This window comes from Drosophila biarmipes, chromosome X (assembly GCF_025231255.1).
Source record: "Drosophila biarmipes strain raj3 chromosome X, RU_DBia_V1.1, whole genome shotgun sequence".
Classification (NCBI taxonomy): domain Eukaryota; kingdom Metazoa; phylum Arthropoda; class Insecta; order Diptera; family Drosophilidae; genus Drosophila; species Drosophila biarmipes.
Window position 1 is genome coordinate 20709048 of NC_066611.1, and position 20510 is coordinate 20729557.

At 48.9% G+C, this 20510-nt stretch overlaps 2 protein-coding genes across 4 annotated transcripts in view; both read right to left on the minus strand.

Annotated features, from left to right (window-relative positions):
- Nucleotides 1-20510, minus strand: part of LOC108023421 (GAS2-like protein pickled eggs) — a 57952-nt gene that overhangs the window by 3661 nt on the left and 33781 nt on the right. For all 3 annotated transcript variants that reach the window (XM_017092906.3, XM_044093014.2, XM_050888774.1), the window contains 6 exons: nt 4875-5071; nt 4617-4735; nt 4248-4540; nt 1012-1119; nt 747-943; nt 22-689 (listed from right to left, as the gene is read on the minus strand). In XM_017092906.3, the coding sequence (XP_016948395.1) occupies nt 22-689; nt 747-943; nt 1012-1119; nt 4248-4540; nt 4617-4735; nt 4875-5071 (1582 nt within the window). The remainder of the gene's footprint in view (nt 1-21; nt 690-746; nt 944-1011; nt 1120-4247; nt 4541-4616; nt 4736-4874; nt 5072-20510) is intronic.
- On the minus strand, nt 13956-18641 carry LOC108023165 (uncharacterized). The gene has a single exon (XM_050888758.1). It carries the CDS (start codon nt 18276-18278, stop codon nt 14460-14462), a length of 3819 nt encoding a protein of 1272 aa, XP_050744715.1. The 5' UTR covers nt 18279-18641; the 3' UTR covers nt 13956-14459.

The following is a 20510-nucleotide window of genomic DNA, read 5'->3' on the forward strand; positions in this document are numbered from 1 at the left end:
AGTATCACGGTCTGGACTCACCATTGCTTTCAGCGTCCTCAATGGAAGCCTGACTGTGGAGGGACTCGCGTTTCTGGGCTCCGGACTGGATGACGCCCAGGCTGCGGTAGCCCTCATCGCTGATCTCACTGCCGTTGTCACTTATGTTCTCGAATTTGTTGGCACCACTCTGCTCCGCCGCTGCCCCCGACCCTGGTCCCGATCCTCCCCCCGCTGCCGACCCAACAGCCGGTGCTCCGTTCGCCTCCTCCATGGAGGAGCAACTGTATCCGGGCAGCGATTTCGGACCACTGCTGTACGAATCCAAGGAGCTCTGTTTCTTGCGCATGTCGATCAACCGGCGAGGACTCGGCGACATGGATCGCCTGGCCAAACTGGGCGATCCGAGCAGCTGGCCGCCCGAGGATTCTGTGATGACTGTATGGCTGCAACCCGTTGCGGTGGCACTGCCTCCTCCTGCGCCTCCGTTCGTCTGCTGATTGAGAAACTTTCGCTGCGGCGTCGGACTGCGACTGCGGTACTTTCCCGAATTCAGCGACAGACTGTGGCCATTCTGGATCGGCGGAGGCGGTGCCACACCCACGCCTGTGCCTGCTGCTGGTGCCGATCCTGCTCCCGCTCCCACCACTGTTCCCGACCCCCCATTGCAATTGGGGCTGTTGAAAACCCGACGAGCTGCTGGCGGTGACCTGAAAAATTAATCGGTAACTCTAAGCTCTGAGCAATTAAAGATCCCAAGGACTCACCTCTCGAATATCACCTGTGCCTTGTGGAGCTCGATGCCGTTGCTGGGGTTGTGGTTCGGGGACTGGCGAGGAACTAGGCGGGCGGCCACGGAGCTGCGGTGCTGGGCACGGCAGCGGCATGGATCGTGCTTGTCCAGGTAGTGGGACAACGTGTCCCAACCGCCGCCGACGCGCACCATCACGTGGGAGCGAAGGATCTGCAAGCAAGCCCCACGAAGCCGGGTTAAGTAGGGGCAAATGTCACGGGGGCTCAACCATAACTCACCCGCACAAAGATAAGAACTTTGGTGTCGCCAATGCGGTACTTGCCCTCGGACACTCTGACCATGGGAAACTGCGAGGGGCATGTGCACTTCTCCACCAGGTCCCTTACCTGCGAAGGAAACACAGAAATAATTAATGTTTGCCAAAGGGTTCCCTGGCAATTAAACAAATCCTAAAGTCCCCAGAGAGCGTAAATAATATTGATAGCTCTTACTAAAAGTGACTACTGACTGGTCCATAAAAGTCCATTTCAAGCCTAATGGATTTCCACAAGTGACCATATAAGGAGTAATGATGACAGGCACACACTTTGCTTCTGAGATTAATTGATTTAATTAGCATTTATCTGTATCACTGCATACGTCGATGGCTGCTTAGGTGAAAAGGTGGGAGAAGGTGGGAGAAGTAGGGCCCTCTGTAATATCGTAGCCCCGATGTTCTCAGTGGCACTGTGCTGACTCCGCGAGATCCGCGGCCCCAGACCCTGGCTCCAAGTGTCCGAGCCCCTCTGCTGACCCCTGGCATTGCATAAGCCCGACCCGATCAGTTCCCGACTTCCTAACTCCCTGACTTCTGCAGTGGCAGTTGCAGTTGCAGTTGCAGTTTGGCCAAGAAAGGAGGGGAGGCGGTGGAGGAGCCGGGCGACGAGCATCGGGGTCACCAAATAGTTTTTCACTGCATAAATTCACGCGCTGCCATTGTCCAACAAACAAATGATCCGCAGGGGCGGCGGATCGGGTGGATCGAGCGAGTCGAGGGGCCCGGAGGGGCTACCCTTGCCCTAGGGAGCCGGGCCATGGGATCCGTGGCAAGACCAGTCAGCATCGGCTCCGCCATCAGCAGTCCGTCCCAGCGGGCGGCGGCAGACAAACAAATGACGACTTGGCCCGGCCTGTCTGTGGGTCTGATTCTCCACTCGCAGAAACTGGCAGGCGATGAGGCAAATGAAGGGTTCTTGGGTTGTATGCTCCAGTTTTTCGGTTCCCTTCCTCGAAAGCCTTATATATTTTTGCAGATATTTTGAGATTTCGGCTTTATTGGCTCGAAATTCCATTTAATTTTGTTCTACTAATACATTTCCAAACTTTCGATGTCTTCACTTCTGAAGCCTATAACTTTGGAGATCTAAGCTTTATTTTGATGTGTTATGTCTGTAAGGGTTTGTCATTGAATGTTCTCTTTTCTTATCAAAACATTTTCCAACTCTTTCAAAATAGGGATCGAAAATTGTCTAGAGCCCACAATTGCAGCAATTTGGGTCCGATATTCGGTTTGTGATTTAAAAATGGGTATATAATGTATCAATACATTTGCAGACCCATTTTCTTTCGTTCATTCCCTTGGATTTTTGGTAGACCCCATGGTTTTCAGTGTAATATTGTTTCTGGCCCCGGCCACAACCCCACCTCCACCTCCATCCTGACTTCTCCGCCAGCTACTTGGGCTCCCCCAACTGCGAGTCGAACCCATTGCTACTGTAGTTTGGGGCAGCTCGGAGCTAGGCAGCAACGCATTGGCACCTTTGAACTTTTGCAACTCCTTCTGGAATGGGATGCGTGCTTAGGTGGAGCTGGAGGTGGAGGTGGAGATGGAGGTGGAGGCACTACTCCAACTCCATGGTGGCTCCCAGCTCCGAACTGCAAGCAGCAGGCTGGAACCGACATGACAATAAATCTTTCGGTTGGTGGGGGCTTGGTGGAGGACGAGGCCGTGGACGGGGAGGTGGGCCTGGGCCAGGCGATCCGCCAGCGATCTGCCAGAGATCGGGGATCGGCGTGACTCTGACGCATACGAGATTAGCTGGCCATGGATTGCGATGGGGATAGCGATGTGATCCTGGCCTAACCATAAATCGCATGCCACCAACTAACCACCAACAGCAACTGCAGACCAGAAAGACAGACAGTCGGCTATGCGGACGTGCCAGCAGCCCCACAGCTCCACAGCTCCGCAGCTCCACAGCTCCTCAGCTCCGCAGCTCCTCAGCTCCAGACTTTTAGAGTCGACAAATGATCGTGGCTTTTTCTTTTCATTTCTTTTTGTTTCGTTTCTGCTGTTGGTGGCACATCATTTGATTTTCGACAAGTTGTTGAGGCTATTTGCTGATTTGGCTGCTGCTGTTGCCGCTGTTGCCGCTGCTGCTGCACAAATTGATTGGCTGCCTCGGAGTGGATTTTTGGTGGCTGAGCAGAAGGACGAGGAGGGGAGGAGAGGTCCACGTCCATGTCCAGGTCCATGTCCCATCCATCCAGCGACCATCCATCCCCCAGCTGTCGAACATTGTTGCTGCTGTTGCTGTTGCTGCTGCTGCTGCTCATGTTGCTGTTGTCAATGTTGCTGGCGGCGTGAGGAAATGTTTGCATGGCTTTCATTAGTTTGGCCGTCAATGATTTTCCATTGCGCCTGACCAATCCTCATCCTTTGTTGTCGTCGTCACACTTGCAATTACATTGACAATTGCAATTGTTGTAATTGTTGTTGGCACATCGTCATCTTGTCAAATTAATTTGACATCTCAACATGGCAGCAGGCGAATCTGAAACAAAAAACCCTCATAACACCCAAAAAAAAAAAAACCGAAAAAATCCAAAGTCCCAGTTTCAATTGCTCCTGATTTGTTTTGGTATTGTTTTCGGCCCGCTTTTTTCGCAACTGGAAACTTAGCCATGGCTAAAAATGGACATGAGAAAACTAGCAACAACAGCAGCCCAACCAAAACAATAACAAACAAAATCGTGAGTTGGGTTAGCGCAAAACAAAAAAAAAACAAAATATAAAAGAGAAAACCCAAAGTGGACATTGGGAGTGGGACTGGGACACCGAAGGAACCCAAGCTCGGATGAAAAGCCCTGCGGGAAAATGGAAAACCAAAAGCGGAAAGATCTGATATCGGAAACCAAGTTAGCTCACTCGAACGCGAGTGGGAGAGGCAAGAAGCCTGGCTTACTCTGCGTCATAAACGGAGTTGGTCACACTAATCTTCAAGAACTGGAGTGAATACCTATTTCTGGCAACTCCAGGTGTGAATATAGATGATCTCTTTAAATCCCACATCTTAAATAGATCTGAAATTGCTAATGGGAGGCAAGAAGACAGGCTTAATCTGCGTCGTACGCAGAGTTGGTCACACTAATCTTCAAGAATTTTAGTTGATACTTATTTCTGGCCCGTCAAAAGGGAAGTTCCCTATATTTTACATATCCTAACGAGGTATAAAATTTTAACCGCTTCACTCACCATCTCGTCGAGGCTCTTCAGATCATTGGTGATTATCTGGGGCTGCGGGCCGTACATCAGCACTGGATTCTCGTCGCCGTCATCCTCGGTCTCCGAGTCATCACTGTCATCATACAGGTCCGTCTCCACCGTGGTGGTCGTTATTGTCGTCGTTGTGGCCGTACTGTTTCCGGAGCTTATGGCCTCCGTTTGGGTTCCACTCTCCGAGGAGCCAACGCCATTGGCCTTGATGTCGGCGGCGATCTCCCGGTCGATTTGTCGCTCCATTTGCACCAGCATGGGAGCCAACATGCCTGCAAGTGGTAATTGGATATGGCAGAAGGTATTAATTGTGATACCATATAATCTCTGAGTTCTGGGGAAACTTACCAAACTTGGCGCCCCTACGTGCCACCTCCAAAAGGCACAGGATCACGTGCTTTTCGTTTTTGCGCATGATCAGATCGTCCGTTTCGAACAGCAGGCACTCGATGATCTTTAGACTCTTTCTGCAAGGATTCAATAATGCATTAATCAATTGCACAACTTAAAGAGGTGTTAGGTTAAGTAGGCCATTTATATGAGACCTAGTTTCCACATCTATTGGATCTCATGAATTTCTAGGGAGCTGCAGGCTCTAGGACTCACCTGCACCAGGTTATAAAGTTGGACACGTTGTCGCGGGCGAAGAAGGTGCCGCTCTTGGCGGCCGGAAGGTAGTGGACGTTGCCCAGTGCCAGAATGGGACCCGCCAGACCCGAGGTCATCGAGCGGGTCATCGATTTGTTGCGGGCCTGTCGCCGCGCCAGATAGTCCTCCGCCGCCTGCCTCACGTAGTTCGCGTGCTGCAAGGAGAGGAGCGCAGTGGAGGCATTAGCATTCGCATTCGCATTCGCATTAGCACGAGATGATGCAGAAATCCCAATGAGCACGGCAAATATTTCGCAGAGTGCGCCCGAGTGAAAGTCAAAAATACAAAACTAGAAAACGGTTTATTTTAAGCTACTAAGGAATTTAGCACGGCATTTTTGGGCTGTCCCCCCTGAAATCGCCTCGATCCTCGCCAATTTGCAACCTGCAATGGGCGTTGAACGATCAACGTCGCGACACTACTTATTGGGGGCTTTTCTGGGGTGGACGGTCTTTTAGGACGCGGATTACGTCTTCCTGGAGGTGGACTAGTTCTGATACTAGTGACGAGTGATCACTTACGTATGCATCCCCATCCCATACAGGTACTTCCCACACAATCCCCTTGATAACTTGCCATTGGCACATTTGACGTTTGGGGTTATGTCATCGGCAATCCGCGTTCCCTGGTCCAAAAAAGCTGAAATACTTAAGCTCCAATCCCATTCGCGGCGAAGCAACAACTGCAGTCGTGCCTCGACGCGTCATGCATTTCCATGTGCATCATTCCATATGCATTTATGCACATTTCGTTGTAATAATTTAATATTTAAACAATATTATTATTTCTGCTCCTTCCACCGCCTCTCTTCGTTTATGGGTATCTGACAAATGCTTTATTTGGTGTTTATTGTTTCACCTCACCATAATACCCTAGCCCCAAGTAAGGGCAACAGAAACTGCAGCCACTGCGGTGACGGTGGTGCTGACGCTCCGCTGACGTTTGCACCCAAGTATCTCAAGAAGGGGATGCACTTGGGATCGTGAACCAACTGCAAATATGCCTATCAGCAGGGAAGCTTCTGGGCCTACAACATTGTATGAGCAAGCTAGTCTAAAAAGATAGCCAATTCGGTAGAAGCAATTCCAGTTGTTGATCCCCGCATCGGAATTCTTGTGAATAACTTCCCAAGTGATCGATATCCACAGTTGCTTACGATGGCATTCGACCTGCAGGCTTTCTACACTGCTTTTGGGTAGGGCATTCACAGGTCGTCGTTCCTTAAACCGTACTTCTCCGCTTCGGCGTCGGCCTCTTGGCCTCCTCTTCTTCGGCTCTTATCATGCCGCTTGCAAGGTAAGCTGCGACGCCCACAACCCATTTCGGCTGCCCAGAGGCGTTAAATGCATCCCTCCCGCCCCGTCTCGCTCCCGTCGACAGCCCCGTCTCGCTCGCTCCCCTCGAACAGAGGCGCGCTACCCACGAAGTTCGTTTGGGCCTTGGTTTCACTTTGGCCGCCAGCTTAGAACCGAAGCTTTTACACAAGCACAGTGGAGGGCACACTCTTAAGACCTTTTCGTTTCAACTGTTCAAGAGTACTATTCCACTTTCGGAGCAATTCTTTGCTTGTCTTGCCTAAAATACTGATTATTAACGAGAGGAAATAAGGATCTTAGTTTTTTGGAGAAAATTCGATTTTTCATCAACCTTTTTGGTGCAACTTGGTCAAAAATGCTCGAAAACCTACAAGACGCCCCGTTTTGGACTGCTGACAAGCTAGACAATTGATCGCAGTCATTTTCTGGCAGATTCTAAAAACTTTTAATTTTTGCAAAGTTTCGATTTTTTTGTCATCGTCTATTTTTGCGAAAATGTGAATGCCAATTGATTGCAAATTTTATTACGAGCTCAGCAAGGTGCGGCATTCTGTTTTTGGACCAACACTTTTCTTGTTTCGCCCAAAATACTGATTATTTTCATGTGGAAAATTAGGATATTAGGTATTTGGCAAAAGTTAGATTTTTTCTTACGCCTTTTTGGTGTAATTGGGTACAAAATAGACCGAAACCTACAAGACTTTTGGACTGCTTACAAGCCAGGCAATTGATCGCAGTCACTGGAAAAGGCATAGTTCGTCAGACCATCCCGTGACCTATTCTTTTCCCCACTGCTGTGGGCCTGCTGCAGATCCACTCCAATGTTTGCTTGGCTTCTTCCTCTTCTGAGCCCGAATCTGAATCTGAATAATGCATGCGGAGTGGCGCGCGCCGGAGACGGACGCACATGCATATTTGATAGTCGCAGCATCACATTTTCACTTTCGAAATTCGACAGTTGGCCGGGGCGGGGGAGAGGGACCAGCGCGAAAGAGTGGCAAGAGGGGGTGGACTGTCGTGGAAGTGGCTGGAATGGAGGTGGAAATGGTTATTATGACATCAAAACTTTCTTGCATCAACATCGGCGGCGAGCACGTGCCACTTGTTGTCGCTGTTGTTTTTGCTTTCCGCCGGTGGAGCAAGTGCAAGTGCAGCTTGCTGTTGATAAATCGATATTGGGACACCGGAAAAAATAAACCAACCGCCGGCTATCAGTTTTTTTAGTTCATGTTTATCTTATCTGGCCCATAGTAAAACAAAAACCATTAGGAACAAGTCAATGTGATGGGAACGCATCGAAGCCGGAGCTAGGGGTCACCAAAATGCACTTAAGGCTAGAAGTTCTTCAAGTTTAGATAAATTTAAAAATATAATGCAAAAATGTCTAACCCTGACGAATTTATTTTACGTTCTTCGTTATGAACCGTGCTACTTTTATAAGCTGGAGATAAGTTCTACACCCCCGAAGTTGGGGTCACCAAAGGAAAGACTGGGATTGCACAGCTCCATATGTGGGCTTCAACTTCCCCAAAACATTTTAAGATGGTTTCTTATCCATCTAACCCAGTGAACTGGCGTCCACATCCGCATCCGCCTCTTCAGAGTCAAGTGTCGAAGCAATTAACGTGACTCTTCTTCTGGCACTTGCTCCTCGTCTCCTTCTTATCCATAGGGTTCCCACTTGCTATCTTCTTCTTGTGGTCCCCGAGAGGGAACCCCGGGTCGGAAAGAGATGGAAAGTGGGTCGACCTGTAGTCCGCCGCCCACCGCCCACCGCCCACCGCCCACGTCACTCACTCTGGCCACGCCTCCTTCGTGTGGCAAATACGTGACGGCGATGCGGTGGAAGAAGGAGAAGAAGAAGCAGACAGCAAGGAGGCGGAAGAGGAAGAGCACAGTAGAACTTCTATCAGCAGCTACCTTTATTTTTTATTTATTTTGGGCTTGATTTTCCCGCCCAATTTGCTCACTTGTCAATACTGGTGAGAGAGGTTCATCGTATGGTAGCTTGACTGTAGAAGACAGCAAGGAGGAGGAAGAAGAAGAGGCACAGTAGAACTTATATCCATTGAGTTGAAGTGCGATTTTCACACTCCCTTGCTCATTGAACAATTTAGGTAGGAGAAGTCCACACAAGGAAGCTTGACTGTAGGTGGTGTGTGTGCAAGGGGGAGGGCGTTATTACAGGTACGTAACGTCACGTAATTAGCTTAGATTTTTCTCTGCTTTTTCTGCGCCTTTGCCTGTGCACAAAATGTGTGTCAATATGGCGTTAATAACATTACATGACTACTAAAAGCTATTGCAAAAAGAGGAATAAACTGCAGCCACAGAAATAAACTCTGTCGCATTATTTGTACCGTAACATTCGACGACGTAAGCCAGTGCAAAAGCGTTTTTGCTTCCGCACAAGGCAAATTGAATAAAACAAAATTAAAGCGCGCCGAAATAACAGCAGCGCCAAATAATAAATAAAATGACATTGCAAAAAATCCACGCAAAAAACAGTGGAGCCTCTGCAGCTCGAACTTCTACAAGTGGCACAGAGCAAGTTTTTAATGCCATTTTATGTCAGATTAAAGTTCAATACTTTTTCTATAGGGATTGCAAATTTGAGAGTTTTGAGAGCTATATGAGTAATAATATAGATTAGTTGCTAGACATATTTAATAAAATAGTCCATTATACATATATATATATATATAGGAGCATTAAAAAACCACAGAGGAACCTCTATATCTTGATCTTTTATGAGTTCTTCAATGCAAAATTTATAGTCATTTCATTTAAGATCAATATTAAATGTTGAAAACCTAACTAAACTTTTAATAATTTACATATATAATAGATTACAGAGATCGGGCTAATCATATTATATGGTTTAAAATAGGAACCTTTAAAGATTAAACGTACAGTGACCGAGTTTTTCATTATTAAAAGTAATAACCAAAACTCGTGTGTTTCTTCAGGGGCGAATCTCCACTGTACTCAGCAGTTGTTGAGTTTCGCAATTACACAAACGGAATTGCGATTCCTTCAGAGTGCCAAGCCGGGTTTCTAGAGGGCGGGGAAGTGTGCTAAGCGGATTGGCCGCCGTTTCAACTGTTATGTTGTTATTCGAGCATTGTTAATATATTTTTGTCGCTGATTGCCATCGATTGGCCCCACACACACGGCGGCAGACAATGAGCCGCGAACTGGGGAGCTCAATCAAACTCACAAAACTGTCCGCGGCCCATTGAAAGCCGTATTTCAAACGCCGTTCCACCGGCGGCTTTGTCTCCGCGGGTTCAAGGTTCTCCCATGGCGATGACTTCCTACCCACAGCCGAGTCTCGCCTGCCCATATGGCTCCGGCAATGATAGATCGATCGCCTCGCTTGCAAATGATTTCTGCACAACGCAGCTCGGCCGCCAGCCAGCAGGCAACGAACAATGATCGATCTATCGATCTCCCTCCTCAAGATCCGAGGTGCGAGATGCGAGATCCGCTGAGTTGGGCTCACCTGCTCGGAGGTCTTTTGATCTCGGTAACGGTATTTCCATAATGCCCATAGAAGGCGTTCTTGTGGCCCAAAGTTTATTGCACTGTGTATGTGTGTGGGAAAAGTTCGAGCGACCCTGGCGATTGGCCACTCCGATAGCGCTCTGCGGCATCGATGAGATCACTCAGAATGGGCGATTGTCGATGACGATAGCAGGGCCCAAAGCATGGCTGAACGCACGAGTTAGAAGCTACGACTTCCGCTCGACTCGGAGCGCAATGGCACAACAAGTGTGTGCTCTGGAAATCCGAGCAGCTCCAATCCAATTAACCCAGTAACGGGGGCCATTGTTTGCCTTCGCAACCATATGTTGAGACAATCAGGTATTACTTTTCACCGATTTCACGGGAAAAATATTTCGCTGGCAATTAAGAAACAAAAACATATCTTGCCCATTAGCGATTTTTCTCAACTTCAGAAACAAATTATAAAAACAGCTTTCAATGGCTTGTGATTACTTGCGAAATCGGTGGGGATGAGTGTACATTTTATATATATTACATCATACCATAGAAGGGTGATTAGCAATTATAGAAATCTGAATTTGTTTTTATCAAGTTCCAGTTTTGGAAATCCGCTGTTAAGCGTACAAATTAACTAAATCACCCCTTTTTAGGCTAAATGCCTGTGAAATTAGCAGGGATGCTTCCCCAAATGGGCCAAAACGACCGGGTTGTTAATGACCAAGTTAATTCGGGGGAGTGCTCTATAAGGTCGGGGGAAGTGCTGCCGTATGAAGTTACAGCTGTCGCAGATACAATAAATTATTTACGATTCTTGGGCGAAGCAAAAGAAAGACACGGCAGCCGCACAGCTAGATGGGCACTTGGATATGGCCAAAAGTGGCAGAATTCGATGCCAAAAAACAAACCCCCCCCAACAAAGTAGAAAACAAAAAACAAACCGAACCGAACCGAACTGGTTTTGGCTGTCGTTGTCGGCCAAAGCCAAAACGAATTTTGAATGTGGGTGAAGTTGTTAAAAATGTGGCAAACGCAATCGAGGTTAGCCAGAGCTAGGCTGCGCCGAGCACCCCCGCCCCCAGGGCACCTACTTGGCGCATATTTAGTTATAAACTTGAATTTAGACTCTGGCCAAATTAGAGCCGAGAGTCGACTATGCCCCCAAAGTGAGAGCGGGACTGACACCGGACAGCGCACTGGGCAGTTGCAAAAAGATACGTATGGAGTACTACAGATACAGATGGATTTACAGAGATGGAGGTACAAAGATACAGCAATAGCCACAGAAACAGAAACAGAAACAGAGTCCGACTCAGAACAAGCCACAAATGTCGAGATCTTTTCGTCGCGCTTGTCCAATTTGTCCGATTTGGTGTGTTTCCTGTTTCGAATTGCCAAAATCGAAAGACAGACACGAGAAAAGCATTGCGAATTGGATGTTTGGCAACGATTTCATTGGCTGATCCACTGGTCTTATGCATCTAACACATTCGGTTGGACTGACTTTTAAATGTCTTACATCATAAAATCATATATAAATATAATCCATGTCCTAAAATATTCTAGCTTCTGATTTGGATCATTGATAATAATATTTGAAAATTTAAGAACTTGTATCTTTTACACCCACAGCCACTTATCCAACAAACACATTTGGTTAGCCCAATGTTTTGACCTCATTGTAACTGACTTTTCAAGGTCTAATATAATCACATAATATTAAAATCTCTGTCTTCAATAAATTCTATCTTCTAACTAAATTCTTTAGCACTGCAATATTTAATCCTTAGAATGTGTATCTTTAACGGATTTATATAAATGATTCTCAAGAACCATGTGGCAATCAACTTTTAGGATCTCCGGCTTGTGCCAAGATCTTATAATAGCCATTCAGTTTCCGCTTCCAGGAGAGGACCTCCGGCAGAAATGAGTGACAGCCATTGGGAAATCTCTCCTCGGTTGGCTCACGATCGTGGCGCTTCCGTTTCGCCTGCGATCCTTATCGCCGTTTGGCAATGAGTGAGTCACCCGGTTACCGCACTGACCGGCTCGTTTTCTCCAATGGATCACGGACCTCGGATCACGAAAGCCCCCTTAACGTACACAGAGATCATCACGGACGAATTATGGTGCGTGCTGGGGCTGGAAATGGGCACTGGGGATCTGGGGAGCTGGGGGATCGGGAGCCGGGTATTCCGGGGACTCGGGCGATCTTCGCCACGCGGATCGTGCAAATTGCCTGGCCATGCCGGTCTATTTGGCTATTTGTCCACTTTCGGTGGGGGCAGCATTTGTGTGTGTGTGTGTGTGTGTGTGTGTGTAAATACGGAACATATGTAAATATTAATTTTATTAAGCAAACGTGACTGCAAGATCCCGCAGCGACTTGGGCTATGGCTTTGGAGTTTTAAGGCTTTTGGACTTGGCACATTGACGTCGCTGACACGACAACAAACTGTGTGTTTGCTTTTCATATTTGGCTTTTCAATTCACAATATTTGTGCTGGCAAAAGTAGTGTGTTTCCTTTGTTTCGGTTTTGTTTTTTGTTTTTTGTTTTTGATTTTCGTATTTTGTTATCGTTTTTTCCCCCCATTTTCGGACTGACAGAAGTTGACAGTGGCCATCACTCACGCATCCCGTGCGTGGGAACCTTCTGAGGGGGGAGTGGGTGGCGGCCTTGTCTTTGAAGTGCAGGTCCGCCGGATACAAATCGAGTGGATGGCATACGTGCCTGCTTATCGGTATCGCTGTAACGGTCTCTTTATGGCTTGCGGGCGGGAAAAGCACTTACTGTGTGACCAGATCAGGTAAAGATGCAAAAAATGGTACAGTCACCACGAAAACAGTATACTGAGCTCAGCGATCGGTAAATAACCTTTAACATCAATGACTATGATCATTTTCTTGAATTCAGATGCATTTGATCACACTTTCCATTTCCATTGTGAAAAATTAAGATAATCGCTGGCTAATCATTGCGGAGACTTTTTTGGTGTGCTATCTTAGCATGTCCCATTTTGAGAGAACTCCCATTTCTAGAAACAATCAGCAATCTAAAATTTCCGCAATGACTCAGCGCAATCGATCGATGGCCGTATCGATTGCCTTTTTTGGACCACAACCCACCAACTCCACCCCCTCATTTGCTGACCTTTGCGGTTCTAAATTTGGAGTGCAGTGCAGCTGCGATCGTGAGTGATTTGGTGGCTTGTGCTGGTCACGCTCTCCCGCCATCCCTAGAATGGTCATTTGCAGTTGGGAAAATCAACTGCGCGCTGCCGACTGCGAAATGCAACTCACACCCCCCGAAAGATCTCAAATTAGTCAGCGACACTCCATAAATCAGGCACACTCATAGCAACCGAAGGAAAACAATCGAGCTGCGGCTCCGGCTCCAGCCTCAGCTCCAGGTCCCCGGGTACCATGTCCCCATGTCCAGTTCCACTTGGGACAGCTGCCAAAGTCTCGGGGTCCGAGCGATTAGCATACAATTTGTGGGGGGCGGAGTGTGGGGTTGGCACTCGCGGCCATAAATATCAATCGCTAGGGGTCTTTGGCTCGCAGACCCGGGAGTTCGGAGTTGGGAGTTAAGAGAGCTGGCAGTTTTTGGGCTGCCAGTTGGTTCCCGTTCCCAGTTGTCGGTACAAATTGCACCGTTAATAAAGTCAAAATCGGATTAGACACGGCCCGCCGCCCCCCTTTTTTTACACATATATATTTCTTTTTTTCAAAACTCAGCTGCAAGCCAAGCCACCTGTGATATCTGCCGGTGATATGGCCGCGGTACACACGTACAACCCCTTCGCACCCCAGTCAGGCCGGCGAACAGCCCACCCGATCGATTGGCCAGATACTTGATCTGGGCTGAGGCTGAAATCAAATGGCCAGCACACTAAATTCACCTCTAATGAATTTTGATTCGTTTCCATTTGCTTTTGGCGCAAACAACTAAATAACTCCGGCAATCATGGGCTGGGGGTGCCTTTAGATAATATTGACCCATATATGTCAGCCCCGAACGGTAGGCGAACCGGCCAACCGGTGACAGAAGCCAAGTGATTCGGTTCGCCATCTGCTGGGGCATGTATAACTCACCGAGCTGCTACAGATAGGAAACAGTCTGTGGCATAAATTCCTATCTATCTCAATGGGAGTTATTCGGCAATATTAGTATTTATAATAAAGTAAAGAATTATCATCATTTATAGAATACATCCATTTGTAAAACAAACTTTAGCTTCCATGGGGACTAATTTGAATGAATTAATGACATGTATCCTATGAATATCTGTAGTCCCAATAGAACTTCATTCTGTAACTTGCAGTGGATTTTTCTGGGAAAGCGTAGCATGGCAGGGCCATGTAGTGATAAGAAATGTTGCTACAAACATCGTGACGGGTTCGGACTGCATTATTTGAATATTGATGGCCTGCCGTGCATTTCTCTCTGCTCTTTAGTGGCATAACGTCACGTCTTCTCCGCTCTGGATGCACAACTTTCGTCGTTGGGACGTGCAGTCGCTGCCCGCCATTCGTCATTCCCCAGTTTTCAGAACCCCCAAGGGTCTCCCGAGCCCAACAACTCCCCATTTGGCATGCAATCGATAAACATTTATTGGGTTAACCCAGTATTTATAACAGCCGCGGGTTGGGGTGGCGTTTACCCATCAAAATGTTTGCTATCCACCGGATTGACAAGACTCCTCGTGGCTGGGCTCTTAGTAATGGCGCTGGCCCTGATTCCCACGGCGCTGACGGTCGGAGCGGCGATTCTGGATGCGACGAACCCTGTCCTTGGCCATCCAGCGGAGGCGCGGCTCCACCTCCTGCTTGTGCTCCTCGAGGAAGGCGACCAGGGCGGTCGAGAGCTTGTGGTTGGCCTTGGTGAAGAGGCTGATGACCTCGCAGCCCTGCGATCCCGAGAGGCAGCCCGCCCTGGTCAGGCGCTGGACATAGGCCTCGACGGAGTTGGGGAAGTCGTAGTTGATCACATGCTGGATGCCCGGCACGTCCAGGCCGCGCTGGGTCATGTCGGTGACCACGATGATGTTGTAGTGGCCTTTGCGGAAGGCGCGGATGATGGCATCCCGCTCGGCGACGCTGCGTCCGCCATGGAGGCCGGCGCAGGGCACAAAGACCCGGAGGAAGGCCACCAGCTCGTCGACGCAGCGCTGGCGCTCGGCATAAACCACCACCTTGCCCGGGTTGTCGCTCAGATCATAGATGGCCGTCAGCTCCTCCTTGAGCTGATCCTTCTTACGGCTGGTATTGAGCACCACCACCCGCTGGCGGAGGCTCAGCAGACTCTTGCTGGAATCGATGGGACCGCCCACGCGGACCAGGGTGTAGTCGCCCATGTACTTGCGCGCCATGCGCTGGAGATTGCGCGTCCACGATGACGAGGAAATGACGAACTGGGCCTGGGGACGCATCTGGCAGAGCAGGCGGCACAGCTGGCCCTCCAATCCCACGTCCATCATGCGGTCCACGTCATCGAACACCACATAGGAGCAACGACCCAGAGCCATCTTCTGGCCGTCGTTGGACATTATTTCCAAGAAGCGACCTGCGGTGGCCACCAGGAGCTCGCAGTCGGTGGTGGCATTCCACCAGCTGCTGCCCGAGATGCACTGGCTCCGCAGCTCACGCTGATCGGTGAGGGACTGCGCCTCCTTGTGGACCAAAATCGCCGCCTCCCGGCAGTCCACCAGAACCAGGACAATCGGACCGTCATGGCGGCGTTGCGATAAATTCTTCTTCTGGACTTTCACGATGCCCGGCAGTAGGTAGCCCAGTGTCTTGCCCGTTCCGGTGCCGGAGACCATCACCAGATTGCCGCCCGACTGGGCCACTGGCCACGTTTGGGCCTGGATGGGTGTGGGCGCCTCAAAGCCATGGAGCTCCAGGCGCCGGACTATGTCCTCCCCGAATCCGCTGTGGTGGAAATTCTGAACGGGCTTGGGAGCGGGTCGCGGATCACAGCTGGCCAGGGTGATCTTGTGGCGTTCCCGGTACAGCTCCGATTCATTCTGCTCACGATCTGTCGGGGTCGGTATCTGCTTCCAGGGATTGCAAATACGGCTCCGCAGCTGGGAACGACTCTTCTGGCCATTTTCTGTGGCCATCCTGCTCCTCAGGGGAGAGCGACTCTTCCTAGGATATTCCACACTACTCCTCAACGGAGAGCGACTTTTCTGGCGCCTTTCCATCCTGCTCCTTAAGGAAGAATGACTCTTCTCCACATTTTCTGTGGCTACCGTGCTCCTCAAGGGAGAACGACCCTTCTCACGATTTTCCATCCTGCTCCTCAGGGGAGAACGACTCTTCTGACGATTTTCCATCCTGCTCCTCAACGGAGAACGACTTTTCTGACGATTTTCCATCATGCTCCTTAAGGGCGAACGACTCCTCTGACGGTTTTCCTTCCTGCTCCTCAGGGGAGAACGACTCTTCTGGCGGTTTTTGGTGGCCATCCTGCTCTTCAAGGGAGAACGAGTATTCTCCCGATTTTCGGTGGCTACCCTGCTCCTCAAGGCAGAACGACTCCTCTGACGATTTTCCATCCTGCTCCTTAAGGGAGAACGACTCTTCTGGCGATTTTCGGTGGCCATCCTGCTCCTCAAGGGAGAACGACTTTTCTGACGATTTTCCATCCTGCTCCTCAAGGGAGAACGACTTTTCTGACGATTTTCCATCTTGCTCCTTAAGGGAGAACGACTCTTCTGGCGATTATCGGAGGGCATCCTGCTCCTTCCAGGATCGGAAATGCCTTGGGGACTGCGGCTCCTCACCAGGGAACGACTCGTCTGGCGATTATCGGAGGGCATCCTGCTCCTTCCAGGTCTGAAAATAGGTTGGGGACTACGGCTCTTCAACGGAGAATGAATCTCCTGACGATCTCCGCTGCAAGCCCTGCTCTCCAAGGAGCGTTGGGGAACACGCATAATCAACGGAGAACTAATATCCCGGCGCTTTATGGCGCGGGTCATGTTCGTAAAACACTCAACAATGCGCGGAGGACTGCGGCTTCCAATCGGAGAACCACTGTCGTGGCGATGTTCGGTGCAAGACCTGCTCCTCAAAGAGTCTCGGGAACTGCGGCTCCCCAACGAAGAACGTCTTGCCCGACTCCTGCTCCACCAAGGCCTGCAAAGGTGTTGGGAACTGGTGCTAGTGGACGGAGAAGGTACTACCCGGGGGTTTCCCACGGGATCTCTTTTCGGGCGACTGCGGCTACTGCGGCTACTGCGGTTTCGCGAACGACTCTTGCGGCGATTTTTAGGGGGGACGCTTACAGAAGAATTGGGAATCTGTTCTGAACTCTGCGAAAAACTCACCGAGGCACTAGTCTTCTTCTTTTTCGTTGACGGAGAACTGGTCACAGAACCAGACTCCGATCCAGAGCTTGAGGATTTCGAGCCTCCGGAAGACGGTGAATTCGATTCCGAGCTGGATCCCGAGCTGGATCTCGAGCTGGATCCCGAGCTGGCTCCCGAGCTGGATGACCTTGACGACGTCGATTGCCCACGGGTGCTTATATTTTGTTTTTTATCCCTTCCCAGGTCAACTTCTTCGCCAGAAGATTGGCTCGAGCTGGACGACGTGGAACTACCTCGGGATCGAGTATTGTGCTTTTCCACATTTCCGCCAGATGATTTCATTGGCGAGCGCTTCAGCTCTTGGTGGATTTTATCTTTGGCACCTTTTTCAGACACTTTTGTGGAGCTCTTACTCTTAATTTCGTTTTCATTCTTGCCGGGTTCAACTTTTTCGGCAGTTGGTTTCTTTAAACTGGACGACTGGGAACGCCCACGGAACCGATGACTCTGCCTTTCAGCATTGCCGCATGATGATTTCTTTGGCGAACGCTTAGGTTCTTGGTGGGTTTTCACGTCTTTATTCTGTTCCCCATATGCAACGCCTTTAATATTCAGTTTTCCCCCTTTTCGGCATATTTTTGTTGAGCTCCCGCTCGCAATTTCAATTCCATTTTTGGCCGGCTCAAGTTTTTCGCCAGATGACTTCTTCGGCAAGCGCTTAAGTTCTTCGTGGCTTTCCTCAGCCGTATTATCTTTCTCCCTTAACATATTGTCTGTGTCACCTTTCTCCCACATTTTTGTAGAGCTCCTACTCGAAATTTCATATTCATCCTTGTCGGGTTGAACTTTTTGGCCAGATGGCTTCCTCGAGCCTGACGACCTACTTTGTTTTTCATCCTTGCCCGGTTCACAGTTGCCGGCAGTCGATTTCTTTGGAGAAGGCCCAGGTTCTTGGTGGGTTTTCACAACCTTGTTCTGCTTCTCCTCTAACTCATCGCCTTTGGTCTTCTTCGCGTCCAGGATCTCACCTTCATCACACATTTTTCTAGAGCGCTTCCTACCAATTTCATTTTCATTCTTACCCGGCTCGGCTTTTCCGCCAGGTGATTTCTTCGGCGAACGCTTGGGTTCCTCGCGAGTTTTCACAACCGTATTCCCTTTCTCCTCTGACATTCCGTCTTTGATATATTTTATCCCCAAGTTTTCACTTTCGGACATTTTCCCAGAGCTCTTGCTCGCAATACGTTTTGCCAAGAATTGAAAATTTTCACTGAACTAGACAGCGAACTGTCAAACAAAAGTAAGACAACTCTGGACTTTGATGTTAGCTAGTGCCTTCTAAGTGTTGGAAAAACAGCCTTAGGGCTTATTCTAAACTGTTACTTTAAAGTATTGTAAAATATCTGGTTGGAACACATTTACTTATAATTTATCTATTAGGACACTTTTAATTTGGTATGCACCTTAGTGTTTAATGCACTGCTTTATCGAGGGCTTCAACAATTGTTCTGCATAAAAGTCCTACTTCTTTATTTCGAAGCATTCTAAAACATATAATATTTGTAATACCCATATGTTACTATTATATACTGTTAGGGCTCGCCAAGTGGATTTTGTCGAAAAGGCCAGTTCTTTATTAACAAGATTGGTTTGCAGTACAAGTGGACTGTTGCGCTCCTCAGTGGCTTCAGTTGCCGAGTGGGGACTGTCCCAGTTCCGGACTGCGATACGGAACCGGGTTCGGACTCCGCTGGCGGAAGTGCAGAGCTCTCTTGCCCAACGAAGACCCGAAAGAGAGCTGCGCACTATCTGCCCCGCTGGGTTATCTGCCTCCGTATAATTGGCGACTGCGTCTGTCTGGATGTGTGGTCAATTAAAAGCATTCGCTGGCTTTTTATCAAATTCAATTAGCCGCCGCCGAAAGCCCCACAAAGTGGCCAAAAATTCAGAAAATAGCGGAAGAGAGTCGGCAACAAAGTTGCTCAATGGGATTGGCAGGGGCATCAACGGCGCTTTGAGAAATATACAAAAGCAAAAAATGCGCAAATGCAGGCATGAACGAGGAGTTCTAACTATAGAAAATCCGAATAATTAACTAGATAAATTGGCAGGCAATTGGCTGTACAGATCGTTAAGGCAATTCGCTAATGACCGTCAGACAGCTAACGATCTCCTTTGGCTAATTGGCCCCCAGTACGCGCCCCTCGGCCCGCTTTTCGGACCACCCTTCGCTCAAAGTGGCCATCAGGCGGTAATTGCGATCGTTGTTGGAACGATGAAGACATCAAATCACACTGCATCGCCTGGGACGGCTGCGGCCAGGGAAAGGGATTTGTCCTGGTCCAAAGACCCCTTCTTCCCGGAGTTTCAATTAAAGTTCCATTAACGCTTCGCGACACACACAATTATCAAAAATTAAATTTATGCTTATGACATTTCCGGCAGCTCCCCAAATCCCCGACTCCCCTGATCGCTGGCCGGTGCAAAATTTATGCCCCTGTCTGAGTCATTTCATTTATTTCGAGACAGCGCAGACAGAAGATCAAAGCGACTTCATGATTATGCTGCACGCATATCCATCACCATATCGAGCACTCGCCTCGGGCGGAGTTGTCTACGGGTCCATGGGATCCGCTGGGGATTGGGGAACGGGGGCCATATCCGAGATCCAAGAGCGCAGATCCGAGGTGGGGCGTGCGCGCGCAGGTGAGGCTCTGACTGCCGGGACCGCCGTGTGTGGTTACAGTGGTTAGGGGAGTGGATAATGGGCACTAGCCGTACGAAGAGAGCATTACCATCCACACTTATCCAGTGCAACCAGGCCCACCAAAATGGTATATGTGTGGATGGCTTCCTTATATAAGTGGTTCCTGCTGGCAAATAACAAACCATTTCGAGAAATCAGAATACATTACTCATCTGAGCAAATGAAAATAGTATTAAAGTAAAGTACAATGAAGAAAAAGTCACAGTTTTTGCCACTAAGTATTCTTATTACCTATAAAATATTTACAAACAGTATGGAACGAACAGAATACCATATCTCATATAGTGTACATCTTAAGATTCCACCGACTGACAAGCGACATTGTCCAACACTAACCGTATTATACTATGATTTACCATCAAATACATTTCTGTGCCCCTCTAATGTTCTGAGGGGACAAGTTCCCAAGCAAAACAACAAGTCCACACACTCGGAAGACACGAGAAAAGACCGGCGCAGCAGGAGACCCCCAAAAGGAGGCAAGGAGATCTCGTGGCAGATACGAATCCGCAAGGCAGAAACCAGAAAAAACACCAACTGCAACGGCTACGGCGGCTACATCGGGGCTACATCAACGGCACAAGTAAAGACAAATTGTCTACGGGTTGAGGTCTTGCTATTGGCCTCCAGCGTGACGATGTCGGGTGCTACTGGCGCCACTCAGCGCCGAAACAGAAAGAGGG

Excerpts from the sequence above, each read along its gene's own strand:
- LOC108023165 (XM_050888758.1), bottom strand. The coding sequence starts at position 18,278 with ATGTCCGAAAGTGAAAACTTGGGGATAAAATATATCAAAGACGGAATG.